Below are 27396 nucleotides of genomic sequence, written 5' to 3' on the forward strand. Positions count from 1 at the left end.
GAGAGCTCTGTGCTGGGACAGGCACTAGATGGGGCACCAGCTTCATGTATGAACAGCAAAGAGTCCTGTGGCACCGTATAGACTAACAGACGTTTTGGAGCATGAGCTTTCGTGGGTGAATACCCACTAATGTCTGTTAGTCTATAAGGTGCCACAGGACTCTCTGCTGCTTTTACAGATCCAGACTAACACGGCTACCCCTCTGATACTTGACATTCATGTATGAAGGTGCTCACAGCAACATCGAGTCCAGAGGTGCCACCTCCCCACTGGTACTGGCTCTGTCCTGGGACCTTTGCCCACTGGCAGTTTCAATCCCAGGTCCTTCCTGCTGCTCTCAGCAGACAGAAGGGCTGGGATGGCGGAGAGCTGGAAGGAAGATTGCACTAGCTTTGCCTGTGGCACTACTGCTCGTATCCTGAGTCACAGAGTCTTGGAGATGGATTCCTGCCCCTCCCGGTGGGCTGGTCTCCTGTAGAAATGGCTCCCAAAACCTGACCAGTTCATTCTGTGACGATCCCAGTGCCAAGGGCTCTGCACGAGGAGGGACACTGGTGTGCGCTGCTGCCACCTGAAGAGCAAAGGAGGAGCAGGAGCGGGCTGGGGCCCAACCTGCTCTGGGGGGCGGTGGGCAGGGCCAGGCACTCACCTAGGCTTAGCCAAGGGGATCCCTTTTGCTTTTCTGATTCACCAGTTCCTGCCCTGTCAAGTAGCAGGTTCAATCTCTGCAGCTGCCCTTGGCAGGAGGGCAGGGTGTGGGCACCAGGCGGGACCTTCACAGCTTGCAAAGGCCCTTAGTGGAGAAGCAGAGCCAGAGCACATCCTTGCCAGGAGCATCCTGCGCAGGAACGTGGACGGTCTGAACAAGCAGCACAGTGCCATGATGCAGGCAGGGCTGTTTAGCAGGAACTCAAGAGTCCCAGCACTGGTAGGGAGCACCCACGTGGGAACCATCCACTCCCTACCTAACGGGCAGGGGGCCTGAGCCCCCCCCTTCACAGACTCCCAGGCAGAGCCATGGCACTCATTGCATTGCAGACAGACAGACGGACACAGGGAGGGGCTCTTACTTCGTTTGCTCTTGTCCTTATTAAGGAGTAGCCGCAGTTCCTGCTCCTGCTGCCCAGCCTCTGCCTCGTGCTGCGGGGAGTCCATGTTCACCTGCAGGGGGGAGCGAGAGCATCAGCATAGCAGCAAGAGAGCCCTGCCCCAGCCAGTGCCCTGTGGGGGAAGGGAGGGAGGAATCCTGCCCCAGACAGTATCCTTCAGGAAGCGAAGGGGAGCCCCGCCTCTGCCAGAGCCCTGCAGTGGAGGAGGGTGCCCCACCCTGGCCTGGGCCCTGTGGGGAGGAGGGGGGGAGCCCTGCCTCAGTCTGGCCCCTGTGGGGAGGGGTGGGGGGGGAGTCCTGCCCCATATCCCTGTGGGGAGGAGAGGGGGGAGCCCTTCCTCAACCAGCATCCTGGGGGGACAGAAGGGGAGCCTCGCCCAGGCCCAAATGGGAGGAGAGGCAGGAGCTCCACCCCGGGCAAGACCCTGGGAAGGCAAGGGGAGAGCAGATCTTCTCCCAAAGGTCCACCACGGGGCTCCCCAGGGGACCTTAGACCCAGGACACCCAGAGCAGATTGGGTGCAGGCATCAGAGTGGCTCATTCTCCATGAGCCTGTCCATTTAGCAGGGCACCAGCACCAGGAGAGAGACTCTGGGAGGTGCAGCTGCAAAGCCCAAGACCCTCAGCCCTGAGTCTGGAGACATGATGGAGTGACGGGGCTGCAGGGAGAGTGTTGCCCTGTGGACTCTATCAACAGTGACTCTCGGGAGTCACTTGATTGTAGGCCCTTGGTTGGGTGGAGCACCAGCAGTCTGGTACCTGTCCCCTGAAACAGGGAGGGCAAGAGACAAAGGGGCCCATCCTGCTGCTTCTGGATCCCATGACAATGGAGCCAATAGGTCCTTCCCCTGCAGGGGAGCTCCTGCCAGTCCTAGGGCTGCTCTCGGGCCAGGGTGAAACGAAAGGCAAGATTGGTAGCCAGAGTGCAGTGGAGCTGTCGTTCGGGAAGGAGACAAAGGCGGGTCCCAGGGACTGGGCAGTGAAGGCAGATGAGCCTGGGCTGCAGTTACCCAGAGGAGACTGTTGGGGTCCAGGTTAGGCCCTTCCCCAAGTGTGGGATTTACGGGCTGTGCTGGGCTCCAGACCAAGAAAAGGGGAATCCGTATCCCTTGCTGAGCACCCCTTGAGCTTTCTGTCAGCATAGGCAGCCCTGGAACATCTGTCCCTTAGCTGCAGTGAGAGCTGCAGAACTGGCAGCTGTCCCACCGGCCTGGAACGGAGACCTCTGAGAACAGGGCCATTGGTTTTGACTTCTTCCTGGCTTCAGATGGAGGGATCAGTGCTGGGGCTCCAGGGATGGACTGATCCTGCCCTGCCTACAATACCACATTTACTGTAGGGTCTGGAAGGTTCTGATCTTTGTGGTCAAGGACGTGGCCAGGGCACAGAGCAGAGACCTGGTGATGCAACCTTTGCTGTCAAGGTTCTGACATGGCCTGGGGAATTGATCTGGCTTGCCAGCTTGGCTCTGCTCTGGCCAGAACTCTTGGCTCTGCACCATCTGATCCAGCCCCCAGCCCTTCCCTGGGCCCATTCCAGGTTTCCTTGCCCCTTGTTCTCAAGCAGCTGCGCTGCCACTGCCAGAAACAGGGGAGAGGTCACTGCTGGACCATCCCTATGTTCCCAGTAACCAGGAGAACTGTGTTCACATAGACATGGACTGCAGACTTCTCAGGCCTTGACAGGGAAAAGCACTGCTAACCGTGGCCTCCCGTGATCCCTACGAAAAGCCAGACCAGAAGGTGACTTCCTGCTTTTCACTGCCACTGGCCATGCTGCACGGACCCGGCACTGAACCATGTGAGCACACATGGAACACAAGAGGCGTTGGGGCCACTGTATTCAGGGCCGGACAAAAAACTAATGACAGGAGATGTCTCTGCACCTGCCAGGATAATGGACAGCCAAGGCTCTCAAGGGGTAAGAAGGGAGAGGGTCACACAGGGTGGAGGTATCAGAGGAGTAGCCGTGTTAGTCTGCATCTGTAAAAGCAGCAAAGAGTCCTGTGGCACCTTAGAGACTAACAGACGTTTTGGAGCATGAGCTTTCATCTGTGAATACCCACTTCGCCGCATGCATCCGATGAAGTGGATATTCACCCATGAAAGTTCATGCTTCAAAACGTCTGTTAGTCTATAAGGTGCCACAGGACTCCTTGCTGCTTTTACAGGGTGGAGTGTGCTTGAGAGCAGAGGTTGCCAGGACTGGGCAGCATGGCTCAGACCCAGAGGCTGGCAGAAGTAGCCCAGCATTTGCCCTGTAACTTCCTCCATTTCATTTGGGATTCGCTCCTGTCTCAGAGAAGAGAAAAAATGCTGACGTCTGATGAGAGGCCAGGGGAAACAGGGATCTGCCCAGACCACTATCTGGAACACCATCCCATTGGTACTGCCTGGGAAGCCAGATATAACTGCTGTTCCTTGCGCTCCCTCAAGTTCTGATCACTGACAACGGCTTGGTCCTTCTGGGATCTGGGTGCCTCCTGCTCCCCAGCACAGCTGTGCTCAGAGCCAGGGGTGGCTGCCAGCTCCACTCCCCCTGTGCTGACGGACTGGAGCAGGCTCCCAGTGTGTCTGCAGCAGGCAAGTGCCTCCCCAACCCACTCCAAGGGCTGCTGGTGTGATGTGTCCCCACAATTTGGAGCTTGGCCCTGTGGCCCCCCCAGAGGCCCGGGAGGTTCCTACCCGCATGTGCTGGTGGGTGAACTGCTCCACCTGCTGCTGGTGCAGGCTGGCCAAGAAGAGCTGGTGCTGCAGCTGCTGGGTCTGCTTGAGAGCCAGCAGGGCGGTGTCGGAGCCAGGCTTGACGAAGCGCTGTCCGATCCGCAGGTCCATGGGGACAGCCTGAGGCACCCGCAGGGAGACGCACAGGTTCACAGCAGCTGGCAAGAAAGAAGCAGGGAGAGTTCAGTCACTGCCTGGTCTGGCACCTCAATGTGTCCCCACAGGCTGCTGGAGAGAGGAAAACCCCAGCACAGGCCCCAAAGGGCTGCCCACACCACCATCATGGGGACCCTTGTCCTGACCCCAAGGGACAAGGAGGGCACCCCCCCACCAGGGCAGTGGCATGGAGCCCCTTTGGGGGGAACTTCAGTACCTGTTTCTTTCCTGGGGCAATCACAGAATCATAGACTTTAAGGTTAGGAGGGACCATTATGATCATCTAGTCTGACCTCCTGCACAATGCAGGCCACAGAATCTCACCCATCCACTCCTATATCAAACTTATGTCTGAGCGACTGAAGTCCTCAAATTGTGGTTTAAAGACTTCAAGGTGCAGAGAATCTTCCAGCAAGTGACTTGTGCCCCATGCTACAAAGGGAGGTGAAAACCTCCTAGGGCCTCTGCCAATCTGCCCTGGAGGAAAATTTCTTCCCGACCCCAAATATGGCAATCAGCTAAATCTTGAGCATGTGGACAAGACTCATCAGCCAGCACTCAGGAAAGAATTCTCTGTAGTAACTCAAATCACACCCCATCTAACATCCCATCACAAGTCACTGGGCATATTTACCACTAATAGTCAAAGACCAATTAATTGCCAAAATTAGGCTATCCCATCATACCATCCCCTCCAAAAACTTATCAAGCTTAGTCTTGAAGCCAGATATGTCTTTTGCCCCCACTACTCCCCTTGGAAGGCTGTTCCAGAACTTCACTCCTCTGACTGTTAGAAACCATCATCTAATTTCAAGTCTAAATCTCCGGATGGCCAGTTTATATCCATTGTTCTTCTGTCCACATTGATACTAAGCTTAAATACTTCCTCTCCCTCCCTGGTATTTATCCTTCTGATATATTTATAGAGAGCAATCAGATCTCCTCTCAGCCTTCTTTCAGTTAGGCTAAACAAGCCAAGCTCTTTGAGTCTCCTTTCATAAGACAGGTTTTCCATTCCTCAGATCATCCTAGTAGAAAGATTAAATAAGATTGTCCCAAAACCGATCCCTGAGGAACTCCACTAGTAACCTCCCTCCAGCCTGACAGTTCACCCTTCAGTATGATCCATTGCAGTCTCCCCTTTAACCAGTTCCTTATCCACCTTTCAATTTTCATATTGATCCCCATCTTTTCCAATTCAGTTAATAATTCCACATGTGGAACCGTATCAAATGTCTTACTGAAATCGAGGTAAATTAGATCCACTGTGTTTCCTTTGTCTAAAAGATCTGTTACCTTCTCAAAGGAGGAGATCAGGTTGGTTTGGCACAATCTATCGTTTGTAAAACCGTGTTGTATTTTGTCCCAATTAACATTGACCTCGATGTCCTTAACTACTTTCTCCTTCAAAATTTTTTTCCAAGACCTTGCATACTACAGATGTCAAACTAACAGGACTGTAGTTGCCCGGATCACATTTTTTTCCCTTTCTTAAAGATAGGAACTATGTTAGCAATTCTCCAGTCGTACGGTACAACCCCTGAGTTTACAGTGAGAAGGGCTGAAGTAGAACATAAAGAAATTGCTCACCCGGTACAGTTTTGTGCCTGTGAGGGCCACAGCCCGTAGATTCTGATCTGGATGAAGATCAGTTAGGCGTGGTGGGATTGGATCCAGAGGTCCGGGCCCGGCCCATCGCCGGTGCATAATATTCAAAACAGAAAACCCTACACAAGAGCAACAGCATCTTCTGCAATCAATAGTTCTGGAGCCCTACCAGCTGGCCTCTGGTGGACTCCAATCCAGCGTGCTCGGTTCACTGCTAGCTAGGGCTGGCTCTCTGCCTGCTGGCCTGACAGAGTATGTCTACACTGCAATTAAAAACCCACGGCTGGCCCGTGCCAGCTGACTTGGGCTTGCGGTACAGATGTTCAGACTTGGGCTGGAGCCTGGGCTCTAGGACCTTTTGAGTTGGGAGGGTCCCAGAGCTCAGGCTGCAGTCCAAGCCCAAATGTTTACACCACAATTAAACAGCTACTTAGCCCAAGCCTCTTAGCCCGAGTCAGCCAGCACAGGCCAGTCACAGGTGTTTTACTGCGGTGTAGATACATGCGCAGAGTTCCCTGGGAACGTAGAATCCCTCTGGGCTCTTTCCTTATCCTCTCTGTCCCATAGGTCCTGCTCCTGGAACTGAGCGATAATGCATGAGCCACACGCATGCATCCGGCCACGCTGTCTTCTGCAGGGTTGAGAGAAGTCAAAAGTGCTAAAACCGTTGAAAGGCATCTCTGCCACATCATGTCATAGCCGCTGAGCTAAGGTGCAATTTTAAGCAGATTTTGTTCTAGCAGCTCTGGAATCAACTTAAGTTAAACTGAAATGAATCTGTTTTATACCAAACTAAGATACAGCTTAAGTGAAGCCAGTGCAGCTCCTGTGTGTAGACAAGAGGTCAGGCACTAAACTCAGCAGGTCTGACTCTGAGCTATGTGACAGGAACTGCTGGGCAAGACGGCGCCATTGTGAATCACTCTCCTGCAACTATAACCCCACTTAATAATGGAAACCTACTAAAAAAAAATCATTAGAGCCCCTTCCTTACCCAAGCCTGAACCATCCACTTGCCCACCACGCACACACTTCTATCCCCATAACAGCACAAACTCCTCTGCAGTCTAAATCCAGGGCCCAGATTGGAGATGTTCCAGCAGTCCTGTGTGTACCTGGAGAACAGTTCCCTGAGATGTGTGTTGAAGGATAAATTCCTCCAGTGCATGCAGTGTTGCCAGTTTTCATGCCTTTATTGCAGTTATCAAGACATTTGGTGTTCTTCTTAAAGCCCCAGCTCCTGGAGTCAGGTGATGACATGAGACAGAATCACAACTTTCATTTTTTGAAAACGGGTAAGTGTCCAGGTCTTGTGACTATAGAGAAAAACTTGAGAAAGTGACTCCTAAATATTCAGAAACTAGAAGGCAAATAAGCAGAACCCCAAAGTCAGTAAAATCTCCTGATTTTTAAGCCCACTTCATGATGAGGGGATAGGACAGGGGACTCCTAACTTGTTAAATGCTTGGGGTTGGCAGCATTGCCCAAGCAAGTGCAGAAGCATGTGTGTTACCGGCAATACCTGCAGAAGAGTTCTGCACTATCCCCTGAATCACAGCCGCTTTCCCAGTGGGCCCAAGAGATACTTGCTGGGGAGGGAGTCCAGGGTTCTGGCTTCTCCTTCTTCATTCCAGCTCTTAAGTTGCATGAAATCAGGAGTAGGCAACCTATGGCTTGGGTGCCGAAGGCGGCATGCAAGCTGATTCTCAGTGGCACTCACACTGCCCAGGTCCTGGACACTAGTTCGGGGAGGGGGGGGGGGGCTCTGCATTTTAATTTAATTTTAAATGAAGCTTCTTAAACATTTTAAAAGCCTTATTTACTTTACATACAACAATAGTTATACATTGTAGACTTATAGAAAGAGACCTTCTACAAACGTTAAAATGTGTTACTGGCACGCGAAACCTTAAATTAGAGTGAATAAATGAAGACTCGGCACACCAGTTCTGAAAGGTTGCCAACTCCTGCACTAAATCAAGGTAACAATGCATTCAGGGCTTTCCTAAGTTTGCAATTGCGGCAGTTCTGTGAAGGCACCCTGTGCCCCGTTGTGCTGGGCACTGCACAGTCACAGCATGAGGGCCAGTCCCTGTCCCAAAGACCTTGAGGTTTGAACAGTCAAGGAGGATTATCAGCTGCATTTTAAGGTGGGAAGCTTCGGTCCAGAGAGGTCAGGAGAAAGTGAGGACTTTCTCAGACTCCTTTGAAAACCTCAGTCCACAAAATCTGTGTCAGAGCCACTAATCACATCTTCACCCTCCAGAGATTAAGAACAAGCCTGAAACCCCCGCAGCAACCAGGGCTTTGCTTACTTTGCAGCCAGTGATGAAATCCAGCGACTGGGACTAATGCTACAATACAAGGCAGAAATGTTGGATACAACCTAAGGAAACCCATGGAACAATGACTCAAGTGTCAGATTAAAGAAAAAAAAAAAAAAAAACTACAGCCAACCTTTTAGACCTTGTGGAACATGACAGATATAACCTGTGCCCTGCCCTTTCCAACATCCTACAGGGGGTGGTGGCAGTGACCCTGACTCTCTGAGGTGTCTCTTGCCGAACCCCATTAAGAGTCCAGGTCCAAAGTGCTCTAAAATCCACATGCATGAGCAGACTGAAAAATGTTATGCCTCACTGGGTCTCAGGTTAGAATTATGGGAGCAAATTTGAGGAGTTCCCAAGAAACAGCCCCCTGCCTCAAAAATGAACTGCCTTTAAAGTTTTCAGATTCTATCACCTTTTTGGTGCAGAACTAAAGGTACAAATATGGCTCTGACCCGCCTAAAATGTACAGCCTTGACTGCCCTGAGCTCAGCGATTCAATGGCACTAAGGACCAGGGTAGAAATATTTTAAAACTATTCCACTACAGACACTTTAGCACCTTGGTGAACAGTTCACACCTCGGAGTTATTTCCTCAGAAAGACACCCGGTGCTGTGATCTCACATGGTGGCTTAGGGGAGCAGCTTCTGCCTCTCCATCACAAACCCCTGAGTTTGCAGCCTCTCTGCAGGAGGTCTGCATGCTGCACACATTAACGCTCTCAATCTGCTACCTGCTTGGGGCTCCTTTCAGAAGTGTGAGCAATGTGTGCAATTCTTTGCGATGGGGCTGGGTGATGATGGCAGAGGCTGGGGTTATGGGAATATGTCCTGCTGGACAGGTGATAGCAGGGGTTGGAGGGAGGGGTATACTCCTCATTGTGTGATAGGGACAGGTGATGGCAGAGGGAGGGGTCTGAATTTGTCTTCCTTCAACTTCCAGGCATTGGATCACGTTAGACCTTTCTCTGCTAGACTGCAGAGCCCAGTATTAAATATCTGTCCCCAATCGAGGTATTTATAGCCTGTAAACAAGTCACCTCTGAAGCCTTTCAAGTAATTTGTACACCCACCACAGCAAAGAGACTCGCATGTTAGTGGTCTTTTTCAGGTTTTGACACAGCTATTACTTTTGCTCTGTGCCAGATGTTAGGTATTTGGTTCTCCTGGATGACTCTAGGTAGAAAGGTAGCTAGCTGTTATTTACTAGGTTCTCCCTGTTTTTTCAAAATTCGGGGGGAGGGGGCATTATCAAGCTCACAGGCTTTACCTATTTTCAATGCTTTGATCATTCGTTCTACTTCATTTGCAGTGAAAGGCAGGAAGTCTTCTTCAGTTTCAGGTATGCACTGTTAGTACTATTGTCATTTCTTCTTCACCTCTCCTTCAAACTAGGGTGGCAACCGATGCATACTCAGAATACAGGGCATCCCTGCCCCCGGTGGTGTGACCCCCACACGCAGAAACAATGGCTAATAAAACCTGTGCCAAACATTGCCACATTTAAAATGCCCAGCTCATTCCTAAGTAGTATAGTAAAAGACTAATTCTAATTTCTGGCAAGTTAAATAATGCAACAACCTACATTCAATTCCATGTAAGATTACACAAAATGGAATAAAAATTACAACACAATGCACAACTTTCTCAATAAAATACAATGTTTATTTGTGTGTAGTGAACAAAGTGACAATATCGACACAGTTAGACTTGCTAGCAAGAAGCAGAGTGTTTGATGTGCCTAATTCACAAAGTACCATAACCATTCATCTGTGTCTGTACTTTTGCTCACCTTGGGAAGTTTCAGAAGTTCTTTCTTCTTGAGGAACTCAGCGTACATATTTTTCCATTCCCCTGTTAAACTGATGCATAGCTGGAGCTCCGCTTTCATGCTCTCTACATCTAGGCGATTCCCTTTATTTCTCCAAGCTGTGGTCATCAGAGAGAAAACCCTCTCCACGTCAGCACTGCTGCACAGTATTGAAAAGATGTAAGATCTGATCTTCTTGAAGTTCTTGAAGTTGCCCTGTGCTTTGGTGAAAATGTTCTGCTGCCTCTCCTCGCTAGTTAGGCAATTCTTTAACGCAGAAGAGTTTAGCACTTCTACAATGCCAAGTTCTTCATAGAGCTCATCCATGTCCATTTCCTTCATGCTGCAAGTGTGAACAGCTTCCAAAGATTCTTCAAAACTGATGCGTTTTTCAAGAGCTAAATTGTACACTTTGCTGTGAAGGCCGTATTCAGAGAAGTCATACCTGTCATGCAGATACTTCCTTTCTCTTTCATTAAAAGGCCATGAAGTCTTTTTTACACCTTCCAGCAATATCTTCAGTCATCTCCTCGAGCTTAGAATTCACTGCGTAGCCAAAGAACTTGTCCCTAATCCTTCTCTCCAGTTTCATATTCAATCCACTCCAGAGCTCAGTAACTGACAGAACACGAAAGCATGTGGCTTCTAAAGCCTCATTACAGTCCTTGAATAGCTTCAGAGCACAGCTCAGAAAGAGAAAAAAATCTTTCAACTACCTCATTGGCAATGCCTTTTCCAATTTATTTTGGAACACTCTTACTCTCCTAAACTCTGGAAATAGCTCGTTAGCGGTTTCCAGCACTTCAGTAACCTATTCATTGCTGGCAAAAAAAAAAGACAGCCACCTGGTAACGATGTGTCTGAACAGATTGCACTCTTCCACCTCAAGAAAGTCACAAATCTCCTTTAATTGCTCTGTTCCAGTGGCAGAAATGTTGAAGTGGGAATAAACCTTTAGAATTAAATGTTCTACGTCAATATCAAGTTTAACTGCTGCCTACTTTATGTTATGAAGAATGTGTGCTAAGTAGTGGGCTGCTATAATGTCCTCTTCGACATTTTTCAGTTTCTGGTAAATGCTGTTATATTTCCCGTAATTTACACTGGCATTATCAGCTGCATACGCTGACAGCTTCTCCAAACGGAGGTCAAAAGTCTTGAGTTTTCCAGTATCAGAGGGGTAGCCGTGTTAGTCTGGATCTGTAAAAGCAGCAAAGAGTCCTGTGGCACCTTATAGACTAACAGACATTTTGCAGCATGAGCTTTCGTGGGTGAATACCCACTTCGTCGGTTTTCCAAATAGTTCTGTGGCAATGGCTAGAACAGTTTCCTGACTATCACTGTAAAACCCACAAGGAAGTATGTAATCCTTTCTTTCAAAACTGAAATACCTTGAGATTAATGGAAAATACTTTGTTGCTCCCTTATTTGAAGCATCAGTGACCAACGAGAAATACAGATCATTAGCCTTTTATATATATATATAAAAATAATCTGAATATGGGACTAAAATGTTCTCGCTCAGTGCTTTAGCCACGGTATTTCCTCAAGTCAAGTCTTTAGCCACAGACAAGTCACGGTAAAACAGTTTTATCAGCTTTTATGCTACAGTCGATGCTTCAGGAAGAATGGTGATGCGTAACGGCATAGAACAATTTGCAAAGTTCGGCAGCAGTCGCATTATCGTCACAAAGCAACACACTAGCTTTGAAGGAATTGTCTATGTTAGTTGAAGTAGCTGTACTCCGGGAGTTCTGTTTGTGCTTTTCAGAAGAAATGCATTGATTCAAATCTTCATTGCCACAATTGCTGACATCTATATCACACCTACACAGGCTGCAGAATGCATGGTGCTCTCCTTTCCTGCTTTTAGCAATGAACTCAGATTCTTTTGGCCATTCAGGATTAAATGACGTTGTGTTTCAGCATGGTGACTATAAATGAATTCCAAGATAATGTTGCCTTTATTGACCACAGCAGAGAATTGATCGTGAATCATGTTTCACGGAACAAGCTACCTGTACAAGCAGTAGTGTATTCATCCTGATCATGGAGATTATTAATATTCCACCAGGGATCAAGATTTTATAAAGACTCAGAGATTTCCCAGGGTTCAGATAGACTGAAGGGTGTTCCCATATTGTGCTGGAGAGGTGGGGACAGCATAAGAACCTAAACAGAGCAATACCAAGAGCCACAGCAGGGCACAATGAAGAAGTTTCTTTTTGATGCTTGTACGCAAAATACTAGCTTCGCACTAACACCAGATCTGAACCGGACCCTCTGCTCTTAGTGAAATAGCAAGTGTTAGCAAACCTAGAACCCCTGAGTCCTTTGGATACGTTACTATTCCTACTCTTTTCTGCAATTAAGAAGCTACATGTGGGGCCCACTGAGATGATCAAAACATGAGGCAGGATATTGGGGGGAGGGATAGCTCAGTGGTTTGAGCATTGGCCTGCTAAACCCAGGGTTGTGAGCTCAATCCTTGAGGGGGAAATTTAGAGATTGGGGCAAAAATCTGTCTGTGGATTGGTCCTGCTTTAAGCAGGGGGTTGGACTAGATGACCTCCTGATGAGGTCCCTTCCAACCCTGATATTCTATGAGCCAAACATTCCAGCTAGTTTGAATGGCCTCAGTAACGTGCATTTAAGGTACATGGGTTATTCTGAAATACAGGCACGTTCCATAAGGTGCTGCTTCCACTATTGCTCTGCCTAGCTGCAGAGGTAGTGGTGCCACACAAGTGCTGACATGAGGTGGAGCAGTCAGCTACAAAGGGATTCTCCCACTGTTTTCAGACCAACCCCCAGTGCACCATTACAGAGAGACTGTTTCATTGTTAGGTGCTTAGCTAGACCAGAATTCAGCTGTAAGCTTTATATGTTTCTCCTCAGGATTTTTTCAGAGTATGCACTCCGGCTCTGGAGTCTGGGTGTAAGAGTCTTTAAGCGCACTGTCTATCACCATTTTGCTCACAACCTTTATTGGTGGACCACCAGGGACAGACAGACATGGGTTCCTGCTAGAGTCTGAGTTTACTTTCAGGATCAAGCCCTTGGCTTAGGAGAGCTTCAGTTCTAACAGCCTATTAGCCAGCCTCCCCTCAGCCACTAGAACCCTGGCCTTGATCCACAAAGTTACCTTTCTAATTCTGATTTGTCTCCATACACTCCACTCTGTATTTCAGCCTTGTCCCCTCACTCTCTTTGACAACCCCTCCTGTTGTCTTCCCTTCATCTTAAATTTAACAGGATAAAAAACAGAACTCCTTTCCTCTCCAGCCTGTCCTGCATTTTCCTTCACTGTTGAAACACCATCATCTTCCCTGTCAGTCACTCAGACCATTAACTTGTGAGTTGTTTTTGACTCTTCCCTCTCCCGTGCCTTCAGGTCAGGCTGTATTTTCCTCTCTGGTGTTTCTAAAATCTGATCTTTTTCATTCTGTGCACCCTGCAAAAGCTCCCGTCCCTCCTCACCAGCTCATAGTTTGAGTATTGTCACCTCACAGGCTACAGGACAAGCCAGCCTGGGTCCCCTGCAGCAGTCTAGCTAGCTGTTGGCCCTGTCAAAGTATTGCCTGGCTGCCTGGGTTGCAGTCTCAAGCAGCCAATGAGAGAGAAGGCCAGCTGCTGGGGGCTACCAGAATGATGCATGATGGTGCTGCCCTGCCCTCGCCTGCGTTGGCCCACCTGTGTCATGCCTGCCTTCCTCTGCACCAGTCCTGCCCCCGCTGGCATGACTTTGCATGCCAGCGAGGTCACACCATGGGGGTGGGGGTGGGGTGCACTCTGAAAAATGGCATCCACCAACTCCACGGTCTCCTCCTCGATTTTCAAATTTCAGCCAGACAAAGCCATGTCCAGTTCTAAATTGCTCCTAGACATGGACAGGACTTTATAAAATCAGGACTGTCTGGCTGGAACCCAGAGGAATGGCCTCCCTACTTCAAATTTTTTATCCTTATCCTTTGAGCATGTATCAGGTGGGTAGCACTCTTTGGAGAGTGTGGGTATGGTGCTGTGCTGGAGGCTTTTGAGCCACACCAAGTCTTCTGATTAGTGTGCACGCTTTGCGGATGGATCTTGGCATGTTTAGTTCAGTGACAGTCTGATCCCGTTTTGCTCATCTAGAAGCAGTTAAGCTTTTAACACGTGTGGCAATGGCTGGATCGCCATGCTCTTCATATTGCTTGAGGAGTTCTGCACACTCCACATCTAGGCAAGGAATGTAGAGTCTCCTTGCAACCTCTTGGAACGGACTCGTGGCTACTTTGTAAATGGCTTTTGTGGACAGCATATCAGCTTCTTCAATAGAGACGTCATGAGGGATACAAGTGATGTACCAGGCGGTGAATTGCGTAAAGTTGGGCCAGTTTGCATTCCAGTAGTTCCAGTGAGGGTTGTTCGTGGTACTCACAATAGGTATGGTTACTCCAACATTGGTACAGATTGGATGATGTTGACTATCTGGGAAGGTTTTCAATACATTGCTTATAGGTTGAAGCCTGTGCTGATGGTCCAGATGAGGTCGCCTGGCAGAATGGAAAGTACCCCATCATTTTCGATCCTGGACGATGTGAAGGTCCTGGCGCAAGACCCAGTTCAAAACATCAACTCCATTTTGATCTGACTCTCTGCATCTCGAGTAGGGGCCATTAAAATCTCTAAAACAGATGGCAGTGTAGGAGCTTAGGAAGAATATTTGGGGTAGGCCGAGGGTCAGCTAGTGGCCTTGGAAACATTTACCACTCTGAAATGACAACTCTCCAGTATCACAGAAGTCTGAATGAGATGGGAGTGGGTCTGGGTCAGCAAGATCTGATCTAATATCGATGTAGCACAGCCACATCTGTGTTATGTTTGGAAGTTAGGGATTGGAGAATGGAGTGTTTTAGCAGCTGAGACCTTCAGTGTTTAGCTGAACGATTTTCAGGAATAATCCAATGCCCAAGCCAGATTGCTGAGATCACTTGAAAGTCCATCTAGCTAGGATCTGAAAGTTTTAGTCTTCTAGTTGCAACTTTAGTTTGTCCTGCTGAAGAAGGGTATTATACAGGGGGAAGGACATATACCTTGTGAGGAGAGGGGAGATGGCAGGGGGCAGAACGGGCACATGGTCCACTGTGTGATGGGGATGCATGATGGCAGGGGTGAGGGTGGGAGGGACTTACACCCTGTGGTGTGATGGGAACAGGCATATGCCTTGTACTGTGATAGGGATGGGCAATGGAAAGGAGGATCTAGGGGAGGGGCAGGCTTATCTGCAGGATATTTATGAATCTTTTTTCATTAGCTTTAATCACATTAAAAACAAACTCTGAAACTAGCAGAAGAAAAGAGAGCGTGTGTGTTGGGAAGGGGGAACGGGGGAGAGAGGAAACAGGCAAGTGGCCAGATGTGAGTGTCCAGACAAACAAGCTGCAATCCTTCCCTGCTTGCCCTGAGCCAGGAAAAAAGCCATCTCCAAGCAGCCAAGAGGTCCTGTTTACAGGGGAGCGAGCCGCTGCTAAGAGGTTGCTGGGCTGGGCTGGGCCAGGCCTCAGACAGCAGGACTGTTCTCTTTGCAAAGTCTCTCCAGCCGCTTGGTCACTCTTGGTGTGTGTTAACCCTGCAGGAGCCTTTGCCAGTCATCTCCCCTCCTGGAGATTACGCCGGCCACAGCCGCAAGGTTCCACTCCTGGGCCCCAGGAGAACCAGGCAGTGGAGAAGCTGGCTCCAAACTCTCAACTCAGTTAGTGCACAGCTGGGCCCCAGCCCAAGGAGTCACAGGGAGCATAGCAGTAATTGGGACATAACAGGCCTCAGGCAGCAGAGAATGGAGAAATGGACCTGCTCCCGCTCCACATATGTGTGACTCTGGGCAGCTAAAATGGGCATCTCTACACAGAGCTTGCAGGCTTAGCACAGCAACTCCCTTTCAATGAGCTCTTCGACACAAAGGCAGGTCTGAGACCATTAGTCAGTGCTGCATCTTGAGAGCTCCCCAGGGGCTAGGGACTCGGAGGACAAGGCTGCCTTGGCTGCTGACAGCACAGTGGACAGATGAGGAGATGCCCAAGACTGCAGCTTTCAAAGTAAAGAGAAATGGCCGACAGTGTGTCATAACACCAGGGAGGCAGTGGCTGGAGGAAGCACTTTTCAGCCATGTCTGAAAGTATTTAACAAACAAGGGGTTGCCTTGCCCCATGTCTCACCCTCCACTCCCTGCTGGGGAGGGGCAGGATGGCCCAGAGCTCACTGGCCAGTCAGGGGGAGAACTAGGAAGGAAATCAGACCACCTACACCAGAGCCAATGTCTTAGTGATCTTCCGGACCCATGGCCCTGCATCAGTGCAGCAGAAATCCCCCTACCATTCCAGCCAGGGCTTGCCAGAGATGGGTTCACACATGGGCCCTTCCAGCCCAGGAAGCTGTTTATTTCATCTGTGACTCCTGCTGCAGTTTGAATTGATTTGGGATTTAAACCTGGATCCTCTACCAAGACGTACAGTAAATAACTTCCATTCCCCCACCCATCCCCTTGTGTACACATGTGATTCCCTCCCTCCCCTGCAGGGCAAGGAGCACCTCCAAAATTAGCATCAAGGCTGCTCCTGTCCTGCTGGGGTCTGCAATGCTCCAAAGAGGCTGCACCAGGCAATCCCTCATCTCCTCAAACCCAGGCCTGGCCTGCTGATGCTGAGCTAAGGCATTCCTGCACCCTGGGTCTGCTGGCCCATGGCCATTAGGCTTTGCCGGGCTCTCAGCATAGGCTGCCATATAACAGAAAGCAAGCCCAGAAGGATCTCACATCCATCTAGGTCTGACTGAGGCAGAAAACATGGAGGAAATCCATGACAAACAGAATAAAGTTGCAGCTGCTCTGAGGGTTGGACAGGCCCCACAGAATGGCACCGGCACGGCCTGGGCCATGAAGTCCATTCAACTCGCCCAGCTACATGGGGCAAGTAAAATGTTTGCTGTTTTTATGAAAGCAGAGTGCATCCAACTGTGAGAGCACTGGGGCCAGGAGGCTGCCAGGCGGGGAACTGCAACTCTCCTCTTTGTTTGCTTTCCGAATGAATTTTAGTTCACAAGAACATTCATGGGGCGTGGGGTTGGGGGGCACTCATGCCGGTCTGTGTTCACACAACTAGTCACACAGCAAATGCTTCAACAGCCACCGCCCAAGCAGGGAGCAGAACATTATCACATGACTTGGGTGACTGCTCACACGATGGATGGCGAAACTCAAAGCAAACTGCCTGTTAGCACCTTGGGGCCTGAGCTCCACTGACATTCACAGGGTATGGATGACCAAGGAGCACATCCAGCTCTGGGTGCAGATCATCCTCAAATCTCAAAATAGGCCACATCCCCTGAATAAACTGTTCCTGGATGACTTGCTCTGCTCTAGCCATGAGCATCCCAGTGGAAAGCAGAGGCTTGGGCTGGTAGAGAATCAAATCATCCCCCTCATCTGCTCTCTGGGGGAGTCTAGCAGTGAGGGAGGTTGAGCTTTTGGTTATGGGACTAGACCAGGCCTCAGGAGACCTGGGGCCCAGACCTCTTTCTCCCCCAGACTTGCTGTATGCACCTGGAAAAACCATTTCACTCAGTGCCTCGGTTTCCCTGGTCTGTACAATGGAGATATGTTATACAATATTATTTACTAAGTTATCAGGACAGTGAGGGATCAGAGGAGGATCAGTTTATACCCCCAAACTACTCAGATGTGCTGCCCACAGAGCTCTGCTTCAGGGAGAAGATGGATATTTCCCTAAGAAGCCGAACCAACTCCATGTAACTCCCTGCACCTGGCAGCCAGACAGCAAGCACTCCAGCCCTCTGCACTCAGCAGTTGCTCCTGCTCAAACCCAGCTTTGGTGTGGAGGGAAGGTTGCCACACAGCGCCCACTGCCCAAGGAGTGTCAGTGCTGAGTCGCTCCTGGCTTTCCCTGAGAAAGCCCTCTGGCGGCACTGACAAGAATGCAGACTCTGTGCTCAGTGAGGCAAGATGGCTTACAAACATTTTCCAGCTTGCTCACTCTCTGAGGGTGCCTGGCCTATCCCTCAGCCTGGCGCTGCATGGAGAAAACAGCAGCAGACGTTCTGTTCTCTGCTTGCCCGGGGGGGAGGGGAGGAGAGGAGAGGGCCTGGGAAGTGGCTACAGAGGACTGGTGCCTTGACCACGGTGAGGGCACTAGCAGTGCCCAGGGGGTAGGGTCTGAGTCAGGCCTCTCCAGCATTACTGGGCATGAATACAACTGACCCTAGGCAAAGCCTAGCCACAGCCAGAGAGCTCAGTACAGGCAAAAGATGGCATGGGGAGAAAGGAGCGAGACAGGGACGCTCAATGCAAAGTAAAGGTTAAAATCGTGCAGCGACAATCAAATCAAAGGCAGGAAAATTCAGGTTCATGCAGCATAGAAATGCAAGTGCTGCCAGCTAGCCTGCTCTGACCAGGCCTTCCAGCCCATGTCCTGTCCCCAGCACCAGCAGCCTCAGAAAAAGCGCTAGAGACCACATCCTGCATTTTGGGCCAATTTTTTCTCAACTCCCAGCGCAGGCCCTCAGTGAGAACTGGTGGCATAGCATTTTAACCTAGTTATGTTCTGTGATTCCATTAGCAGTTTTAAATTTGCCGTCTTTCAGTTTCAATCTCTGTGCATCTACAGAATATTTTCTAACACTGTTTTTGTTGCTGAAGTGTAGTTTATCATAGGACTGTTCAGCTAACAGAATGGACACTACACCATTCCCAGGGAGGGTCAGATGCCCAAAGCACAAGCTACAGAAACCTTTGCTTTTGCATTTCCTGATTTATCTATAACACAGCACAGTAGCAGCTCAGTGCAAAAGCTCTATTGTTGTGATAGGAGAAAACACTAAGAAATCTTAATCTGCAGAATGTTAAAGAATGCAGCAAAAATTACAAAAAGACCCTAAAAATCACAGGAGCTGCAGTTCTCCTCACAGCCCCTTTTCTTCCCCTATTTCTGATATCTAGGCCAGGTCTACACTGCTACTTATGTTGGCAAAACTTATGTCGCTCAAGAGTGTGAAAAAGAGACTCCCCCCGAGCGACATAAATTTCACCAGCATAAGTGGCAGTGTGCACAGGGCTATGTCAATGGGAGAGCTTCTCCCGCCAATATAGCTATCCCCACTCATGCAGGTGGTTTTATTATGTCAACGGGACAACTCTCTCCCATCACCATAGAGCAGCTACAGCAGCGCTCTTACAGTGGCACAGTTGCATCGGTACAGTGTAGACACAGCCTAAGCAGGGCCGGTGCAACCATTTAGGCGACCTAGGGTGCTGGGATTTGGGGGGCACCATTTTCTTCAGCAGCGACCGTGGCGGCCAGATCTTCGGCCACCCCGGTCGCCGCCGGCATTTAGGCGGAGGGAGCCGGGGCAGGGGAGCACGGGGAGGGCTGCCTACAGCAAGTAAGGTGGCAGGGGGTGGAACGCAGGGGAACTCCCCACCCCAGCCTACCCCTGCCCCGCCTCCTCCCCGAGCACGCCATGGCCGCTTCACTTCTCCTGCCTCCCAGGCTTGCGATGCCAATCAGCTTAGGTGCCACAAGCCTGGAAGGCGGGAGAAGTGAAGCAGCGATGGCGTGCTCGGGGTGCTCGTGCGCGGAGCAGGGGTGCCTCAGGGCGGAGGAGCTGAGGCAAGGGGGGGCGCCTCAGGGCAGAGGGGGGTAGCTGCTGCAGGGGGGTGGGGGGGCTCCTCAGGGCGCAAGGTAGAAGTTTCACCTAGGGAGCGAAACATCCTTGCACCGGCCCTGGGCCTAAGTCAGGTTGGGTTTTTTGCAGGGCTGCATTTTGCTGCAGATGTTTTAATGAGACATTATCTCTCACATGCGCATTATCCCAACAGCAACCCTGGACTCGACAGGCTCAGTGTGGAATCATGCCAGCAAACATGCTCTGAGGAGATTTGTCAAGTGCTTTCCCAACTTGTTCTTCAGTACATCTTGGTTACATTCTGTGTGATTTTAAAAAATGCCCCTTTTTCATTGTTTTGTTATAAAAGGAAAGTGTCTTCTTCAGAACCATGCACTAACAAACCTTAACCAGAGGGATTTTGCTCATATTAAAAGTGTTTTTAAATAAAACATACAAAATAAGTTATGCTAAAGGAACAATAAGATTGCAAAATCAAGCACTTAAAAATGAGAAATGCTAGAAGAGCCACAGCTCCCCCTACAACTTTACAGTGGCCACGTTGAGTTTCTGCATGTTGATAATGTTTTTAATTACCGTATATACTCGATCATAAGCCAGTTCGTTTATAAGCCGACCCTCCCCCTAGATGGGTAAGTAAAAATGGAAAATGTTTATAACCCGTTCATAAGCCAACCCTATAATTTGGGGGTCAGCAAACTTTGGCTCTCAGGCCATCACGATAAGCCGCTGGTGGGCCAAGATGGTTTGTTTACCTCCAGCGTCCACAGGCACAGCGGTAAAACGAAGTAAACAAAGTGTCCAGGCGTACCAGCTGCTTACCCTGATGGGCTGGGACAGCAACTGATGGGGAAATTGTGTGTGGGGGGGGAGAAGCTGGGAGTCAGCGGAGTAATCTCTGTGACTACCCCCCACATGACCCCACCCCTAGCCTGGGACCCCCACACTCTCCCCATCCCATCCCTTCCCACCTTATCTGGGGAGGGCCCGTGGGAATGTCTCTGGCCTGGTTGGAGCTGCTCCAGCAGACCGGGCAGCGCAGCTGCAGCACGTTCTAGCAGGCTGGGCCGGGCAGCACTGATGCAGCGTGCTCTGGTGGGCCGGGCGGCACGGCTACAGCCTACTCAGGGGCGGGAGGGAAGAGGGCACGGCTGCAGCCTGCCAGCCCCAGAGCTGCAGCTGCTTCAGAGGCTGGCCAAAAGCGGAGAGACTCTGGCCCCACCTCTTCCCTTTTCGCTCTGCTGCCTCTTCTTGCTCCCTCTGTTGGGGAGAGGGGCTGTGTCCCACCTCTCCCTCTCTATACCCACTCATAAGCTGACCCCTTTCTGTAGGGCTTCCCTTTTTTACTAACAAAATTTGGTTTATGAACGAGTATATAGGGTACATGATCACAGACTATTGTTCCCCACTGAACTCCTGCCTCATTTCTTAAGGTTTTTTTTTTTTTTAAAGTAAACTGAAAAATACCAGGAATTCCATCACATGGAATCATATTCAGCCTCATTATTAGTCATCAGCAGGACTGGAGCCTTCAGCTCCACAGTATGGACCTCTGCCATTTGAGCTAACAGAGTAACTGATAGCAGTTGTAGGCTATTATCATCTATGTGGACCAGTCACTAGAGGAGGGATGAGACACACTTTAAGTAAGTCAGGCAGCTTCCTCCTTCCCCTCCTCGTTGCCTAGGTGCCAGCAGAGGGGCACAAGAGAGGCAGCCTCCCAGCTCTCAGTTCTTGTGCCTGTCATCACAGCAGCCGACAGCAGCCCAGAAGAACAATTCCAGGGAAAGTCCTGCACAGCTGCTGTAGTCCCAGGATGGAGCATGCTTAGTCGCTCTGTAGGGCTGGAGCATGCTCCCTGCAAAAAGAATATTTGGAGAACTGAGCTGCCAAAAAAACATGGAAAAAACCATATTGCTCCCCAAACTGTATACATTGATTTTTTTTCCAGTAGTTTATGATTCAGATTTTAAAAAAATAAATTTTCTGCACACTCATGATTCCTATGTGAAGGGCAAAGCCAACTGGAACCCAGCTGGGTTCTCTGATTTCTGCACCTCACAGCAGGTATTGTACTTGCAGAAGGTGATGCAACAATATGCAACTCAGAGGCGATGCATGATCCCCCCCGATTTCTGCCAGCATTTATATCTGCTGGAGACACCTGACTCCTCCCCAGGGCAATGGCTGGGGGCTGGCTGCTGTATGAGACTCGCTGCCAACTTCTCCGCTCCTCACACAGGCCTGGGCTTGGCAAAACCCAGAGATTCCCCTGGGCGGCAGGGCACTTTGCCACGGGGCGCCGGGTTCCCTCGCCATGCTGCAGAGTGGACAGTGCTCACACCTGCTCTCAGCAGTGTCCACAGCGCCTCCCGCTCAATCACCTCCCCGGCACAGCTGGCTCCCGTCCTCTCCCGCAGCACACAGTTTGCTCCAGCCCTCAGTGACCAATATCGGTCCCCCACCCTCCCCAGCACAGCTGGCTCCTGCTCCCCTCCCCCCAGTACACAGCTGGTTCTAGGCACCAAGCTCATATCTCACTCCCACACACAGCTAGACTGTAGGCTCTGTACAGTTCCCTCCCTGCATCCTTAGACTGAGCTATTTCCACTTTGCTTACGTGTGAGTGAACACTAAATATAAAATACTGAAATTACGCTTTTAAAGTTTTAACTTGAGTAAAATAATTGGATGGACCTATCTAAAACCGAGAAAAGCTAAAATGGATATTTGGAAGTCTTTTGTGAAATTAGAGGATTGGGCCAAAAGAAATCTGATAACAAGTGCAGAGTCCTGCACTTAGAATGGAAGAATCTCACGCACTGCTACAGACTAGGGACCGAGTGGCTACGCAGAAGTTCTGCAGAACAGGACCTAGGGGTTACAGTGGACAAGAAGCTGGATATGAGTCAACAGTGCGCCCTTTATCAGAGGGGTAGCTGTGTTAGTCTGGATCTGTAAAAGCAGCAAAGAGTCTTGTGGCACCTTATAGACTAACAGACGTTTTGGAGCATGAGTTTTCGTGGGTGAATACCCACTTTGTCGGATGCATGTAGTGTGCCCTTGTTGCCTTTGTGTTGTATAAGTAGGGGCATTGCCAGCAGATCAAGGGACGTGCTCATTCCCCTCTATTTGACATTGGTGAGACCTCATCTGGAGTACTGTGTCCAGTTTTGGGCCCCACGCTACAAGAACGATGTGGAAAAACTGGAAAGAATCCAGCAGAGGGCAACAAAAATGATTAGGGGGCTGGAGCACGACTTATGAGGAGAGGCTGAGGGAATGAGATTGTTTAGTCTGCAGAAAAGAAGAATGAGGGGGGGCTGATAGCTGCTTTCAAGTACCTGAAGGGGGGTTCCAAAGAGGATGGATCTAGACTGTTCTCAGTGGTAGCAGATGACAGAACAAGGAGTAATGGTCTCATCAAGTTGCAGTGCAGGAGTGTAGTGGGGTAGTCACCCTGCTCTGGCCCTGAAGGGATTAAACCATCCCTGGGAAGGGGCTCAGGCTGCAAGAGGGCTGCTGCTGGGATAAGCAGCAAGCTTGGGCTGAATGGCCCCAGCTGCGGCTATTTTCCCTGATGCCAGTCAGGGCCCAGCTGGCCCTTATAAGAAAGCAGTGAGCCAGGGGCTCCAACAGACACTCTGTCTAGTTTGCTGAGAGACGAGGGCCTGGCTGCTGGGAGCTGGTCAGGTTATCGACAGTGGAGCAGGGTTGGGGAAGGGTCAGAGGAGCTGGGGAGCTCTGGCCTGGAAAAACCCCAGGCTGCAGGCCTTGTTAAAGGTCCAGACAAGGTACTGGGGTTGCAACGGGGCAACCCAAGGGCAGGCAGAGGCAGCAGGTCCAAACCCCCCCTTGCCTATGATGAGTGGCTTTGACACTGAAGTCTGCCCCAGTGAGCGGGGGCTAGATGGTGACTGGCAGTAGCCCAAGACTGAGGTGAGGTGGGGAAAGGGGGCTGGGGTTCTCCTGGGAGGGGAGTCCCAGACAGCTGAAGGGGTATTGCCAGGGGGCAGCATCCAAGAGAAAGGGGTCTGGGAGGAACATGGGGCGAGACTCAGGCCTGCAGAGGGTGCTCCAAAGGCTGGGGACCTAGTTCTCTGGACAATCAGCAGGAGGTGCTGCAGGGTGAGTCATTGCAACGTTACAGGGAGGTTTAGGTTGGATATTAGGAAAAACTTTTTCACTAGGAGGGTGGTGAAGCACTGGAATGGGTTACCTAGGAGGTGGTGGGATCTCCTTCCTTAGGGGTTTTTAAGGTCAGGCTTGACAAAGCGCTGGCTGGGAAGATTCAGTTGGGGTTGGTCCTGCTTTGAGCAGGTGGTTGGATGAGATGACCTCCTGAGGTCCCTTTCAACCCTGATATTCTATAATTTTATGATTTTAAAGCAACTGTTGAACCGTTGGTGGCTGATTCACTGCAGGGATTTTACAACATTTCTAGGCCAGGCCCTGCCTCCACCTGCCTTGGCTCCGGACTCCTTCTCATCTTAAGTACAGCAAAAGGTTCTTGAACCTTAGGGTGAAGTGAATCTGGGTTCTCTAAGCACATATACAACTGAAGATGATGTGAGAAGTGTAACTGCTCCTATATATCTCAGGGGGGTGGGAGGGAAGCAACAGGCCTAATCAACCACATCTGCCTGATTTCCCAAGAATGTTCGGGAAACATAACTGTTCTTTTAGACTCATAGACTCATAGGTCAGAAGGGACCAATATGATCATCTAGTCTGACCTCCTGCACAAGGCAGGCCACAGAACCCTACCCATCCACTTTTACGACAACCCCTAACCCAGGACTGAGTTATTGAAATCCTCAAAATTGGTTTGAAGACCTCAAGCTGCAGAGAATCCACCAGCAAGCGACCCATGCCCCACGCTGCAGGGGAAGGCGAAAAACCTCCAGGGCCCTTGCCAATCCGCCCTGGAGGAAAATTCCTTCCCGACCCCAAATATGGCGATCAGCTAAACCCTGAGCATGTGGGCAAGACTCACCAGCCAGCACCCAAGAAGGAATTCTCTGCAGTAACTCAGTTCCCATCCCATCCAACATCTCCCCGCAGACCACTGAGCAGACTTATCTGGTGATAATCCAAGATCAATTGCCCAAATTAAACTATTCTATCATAACATCCCCTCCATATACTTATCAAGCTTAGTCTTAAAGCCAGAAAAGTATTTTGCCCCCACTACTTCCCTCGGAAGGCTGTTCCAGAACTTCACTCCCCTAATGGTTAGAAACCTTCGTCTAATTTCAAGTCTAAACTTCCTTATATCCAGTTTGTACCCATTTGTCCTCGTGCCTACATTAGTACTAAACTTAAATAATTCCTCTCCCTCCCTAACGTTAACCCCCTTGATATGTTTATATAGAGCAAGCATATCCCCCCGCAGCCTTCTTTTGGCCAGGCTAAACAAGCCAAGCTCTTTGAGTCTCCTTTCATAAGGCAGGTTTTCCATTCCTCGGATAATCCCAGTAGCCCGTCTCTGGACCTGTTCCAGTTTGAATTCATCCTTCTTGAACATGGGACACCAGAACTGCACACAATATTCCAGATGGGGTCTCACCAGCGCCCTATATAACGGTACTAACACCTCCTTATCCTTGCTGGAAATACCTCGCCTGATGCATCCTAAAATAGCATTTGCTTTTTTAACAGCCGTATCACATTGGCGGCTCATAGTCATCCTGTTATCAACCAATACCCCAAGGTCCTTCTCCTCCTCTGTCACTTCCAACTGATGCATCCCCAACATATATCTAAAATTCTTATTATTAATCCCTAAGTGCATGACCTTGCACTTTTCACTATTGTATTTCATCCTATTACTATTACTCCAGTTTACAAGGTGGTCCAGATCTTCCTGAATAGTATCCCTGTCCTTCTCCGTGTTAGCAATACCTCCCAGCTTTGTGTCATCCGCAAACTTTATTAGCACATTTCCGCTCTTTGTGCCAAGGTCAGTAATAAAAAGGTTAAATAAGATCGGTCCCAAAACCGATCCTTGAGGGATTCCACTAGTGACCTCCTTCCAGCCTGACAGTTCACCCTTCAATACGATCCGCTGGAGTCTCCCCTTTAACCAGTTCCTTATCCACCTTACAACTTTCATATTCATCCCCATCTTTTCCAATTTAACTAACAGTTCCCCATGTGGAACCGTGTCAAACGCCTTACTGAAATCTAGGTAAATTATATCTACCGCATTTCCTTTATCTAAGTAATCCGTCACCTTCTCAAAGAAGGAGATCAGATTGGTTTGGCACGATCTACCTTTAGTAAATCCATGTTGCAATTCGTCCCAATTACCATTGACCTCTATGTCCTTAACTACTTTCTCCCTTAAAATTTTTTCCAAGACCTTACATACTACAGACGTCAAGCTAACAGGCCTATAATTACCCGGATCACTTTTATTCCCTTTCTTAAAAATAGGAACTACGTTAGCAATCCTCCAGTCGTACAGCACAACCCCCGAATTTATCGATTGCTTAAAAATTCTCGCTAACGGGCTCGCAATTTCACGCGCCAGTTCCTTTAATATCCTCGGATGGAGATTGTCCGGGCCCTCCGATTTTGTCCCATTAAGCTGTTCAAGTTTGGCCTCTACCTCAGTTGCGGTAATATCCACCTCCATATCCACATTCCCGTTTATCATCTCTCCATCATCGCTAAACTCCTCACTAGTCTTATTAAAAACTGAGGCAAAGTACTTATTTAGATATTGGGCCATGCCTAGGTTATCCTTAACCTCCATTCCATCCTCAGTGTATAGCGGCCCCACTTCTTCTTTCTTTGTTTTCTTCTTATTTATGTGGCTGTAGAACCTTTTACTGTTGGTTTTGATTCCCTTTGCAAGGTCCAGTTCAATGCGGCTTTTAGCCTTCCTCACTTTATTCCTACATGTTCTGACCTCACCAAGGTAGCTTCCCTTGCTAATCCTGCCTTTCTTCCACTCCCTGTAAGCTTTCTGCTTTTTTCTAATCCCCTCTCTGAGTTGCTTGCTCATCCAGCTTGGCCTACAACTCCTGCCCATGGTTTTTTCCCCCTTTCTTGGGATGCAGGCTTCCGACAATTTCCGCAGCTGTGACTTAAAGTAATTCCAGGCCTTCTCCGCATTTAAATCCACAAGTTCTTCCGTCCAATCCACTTCTCTAACTAATTTCCTTAACTCTTTAAAATTAGCCCTCAAGAAGTCGAAAACCCTAATCCCAGATCTACATTTGTTTATCCTTCCATCTAGTTTGAACTGAATCAGCTCATGATCACTCGAACCAAGGTTATCCCCTACCACCATTTCTTCTATGAGGTCCTCACTGCTCAGCAAAACCAAATCTAAAATGGCATCCCGTCTCGTAGGTACTTCAACTACTTGATGAAGAAATCCATCCGCTATCACATCCAGAAAAATCTGACCCCTATTATTCTTGCAAGCACTCGTCCTCCAGTCTATATCCGGGAAGTTGAAGTCTCCCATAATCACACATTTCCCCTTTGTGTTTACTTCATTTTGCAGTTTTCCATCACAACAAAGTTCCTTGGGTTGAATATTTTGTTCAACAAGACACTGTGTTCTGCTTCCCCCGCTGTCACTTTCACTCTGAAACAAGCTACGAGGACGAATCATTTATCAAAAACAGCGTGCATCATTGGAAGAAAATTTCTGAAAAATTGTCTAATCATGCTGTTTCCTATGTTCATGTGAAACGTACAGAAAAGTATCAATGCTTCCAGCATAGAGAAAAAACTGGATCAATAGTAATGAAGCTTTTGGCAAGTCATAAAAGTACCGTTGAGAGAAACCGGGACTACCTTACTAAGTAGTGTGCATAGGCACCAACTTTTCCCAGCACTGGTGGGTGCTCGCCTCCTGCCCCGCCCCCATTGTGATTTCTTTTCAAAGTATGACAAAACTTTCAAGAAAACACAAGCAAATTATTTTAATTACACAAGCCCTGACTTTCAAACCGAAGTGCTGCTGAT

At 49.3% G+C, this 27396-nt stretch overlaps 1 protein-coding gene across 8 annotated transcripts in view; it reads right to left on the reverse strand.

Annotated features, from left to right (window-relative positions):
- HDAC7 (histone deacetylase 7) overlaps positions 1–27396 on the reverse strand; it is a 260685-nt gene that overhangs the window by 43445 nt on the left and 189844 nt on the right. For all 8 annotated transcript variants that reach the window (XM_050925794.1, XM_050925796.1, XM_050925795.1 and 5 more), the window contains 2 exons: positions 3793–3989; positions 1071–1161 (listed from right to left, as the gene is read on the reverse strand). In XM_050925794.1, coding sequence (XP_050781751.1) covers positions 1071–1161; positions 3793–3989 — 288 coding nt within the window. The remainder of the gene's footprint in view (positions 1–1070; positions 1162–3792; positions 3990–27396) is intronic.

Source organism: Gopherus flavomarginatus, chromosome 16, assembly GCF_025201925.1.
Source record: "Gopherus flavomarginatus isolate rGopFla2 chromosome 16, rGopFla2.mat.asm, whole genome shotgun sequence".
Classification (NCBI taxonomy): domain Eukaryota; kingdom Metazoa; phylum Chordata; order Testudines; family Testudinidae; genus Gopherus; species Gopherus flavomarginatus.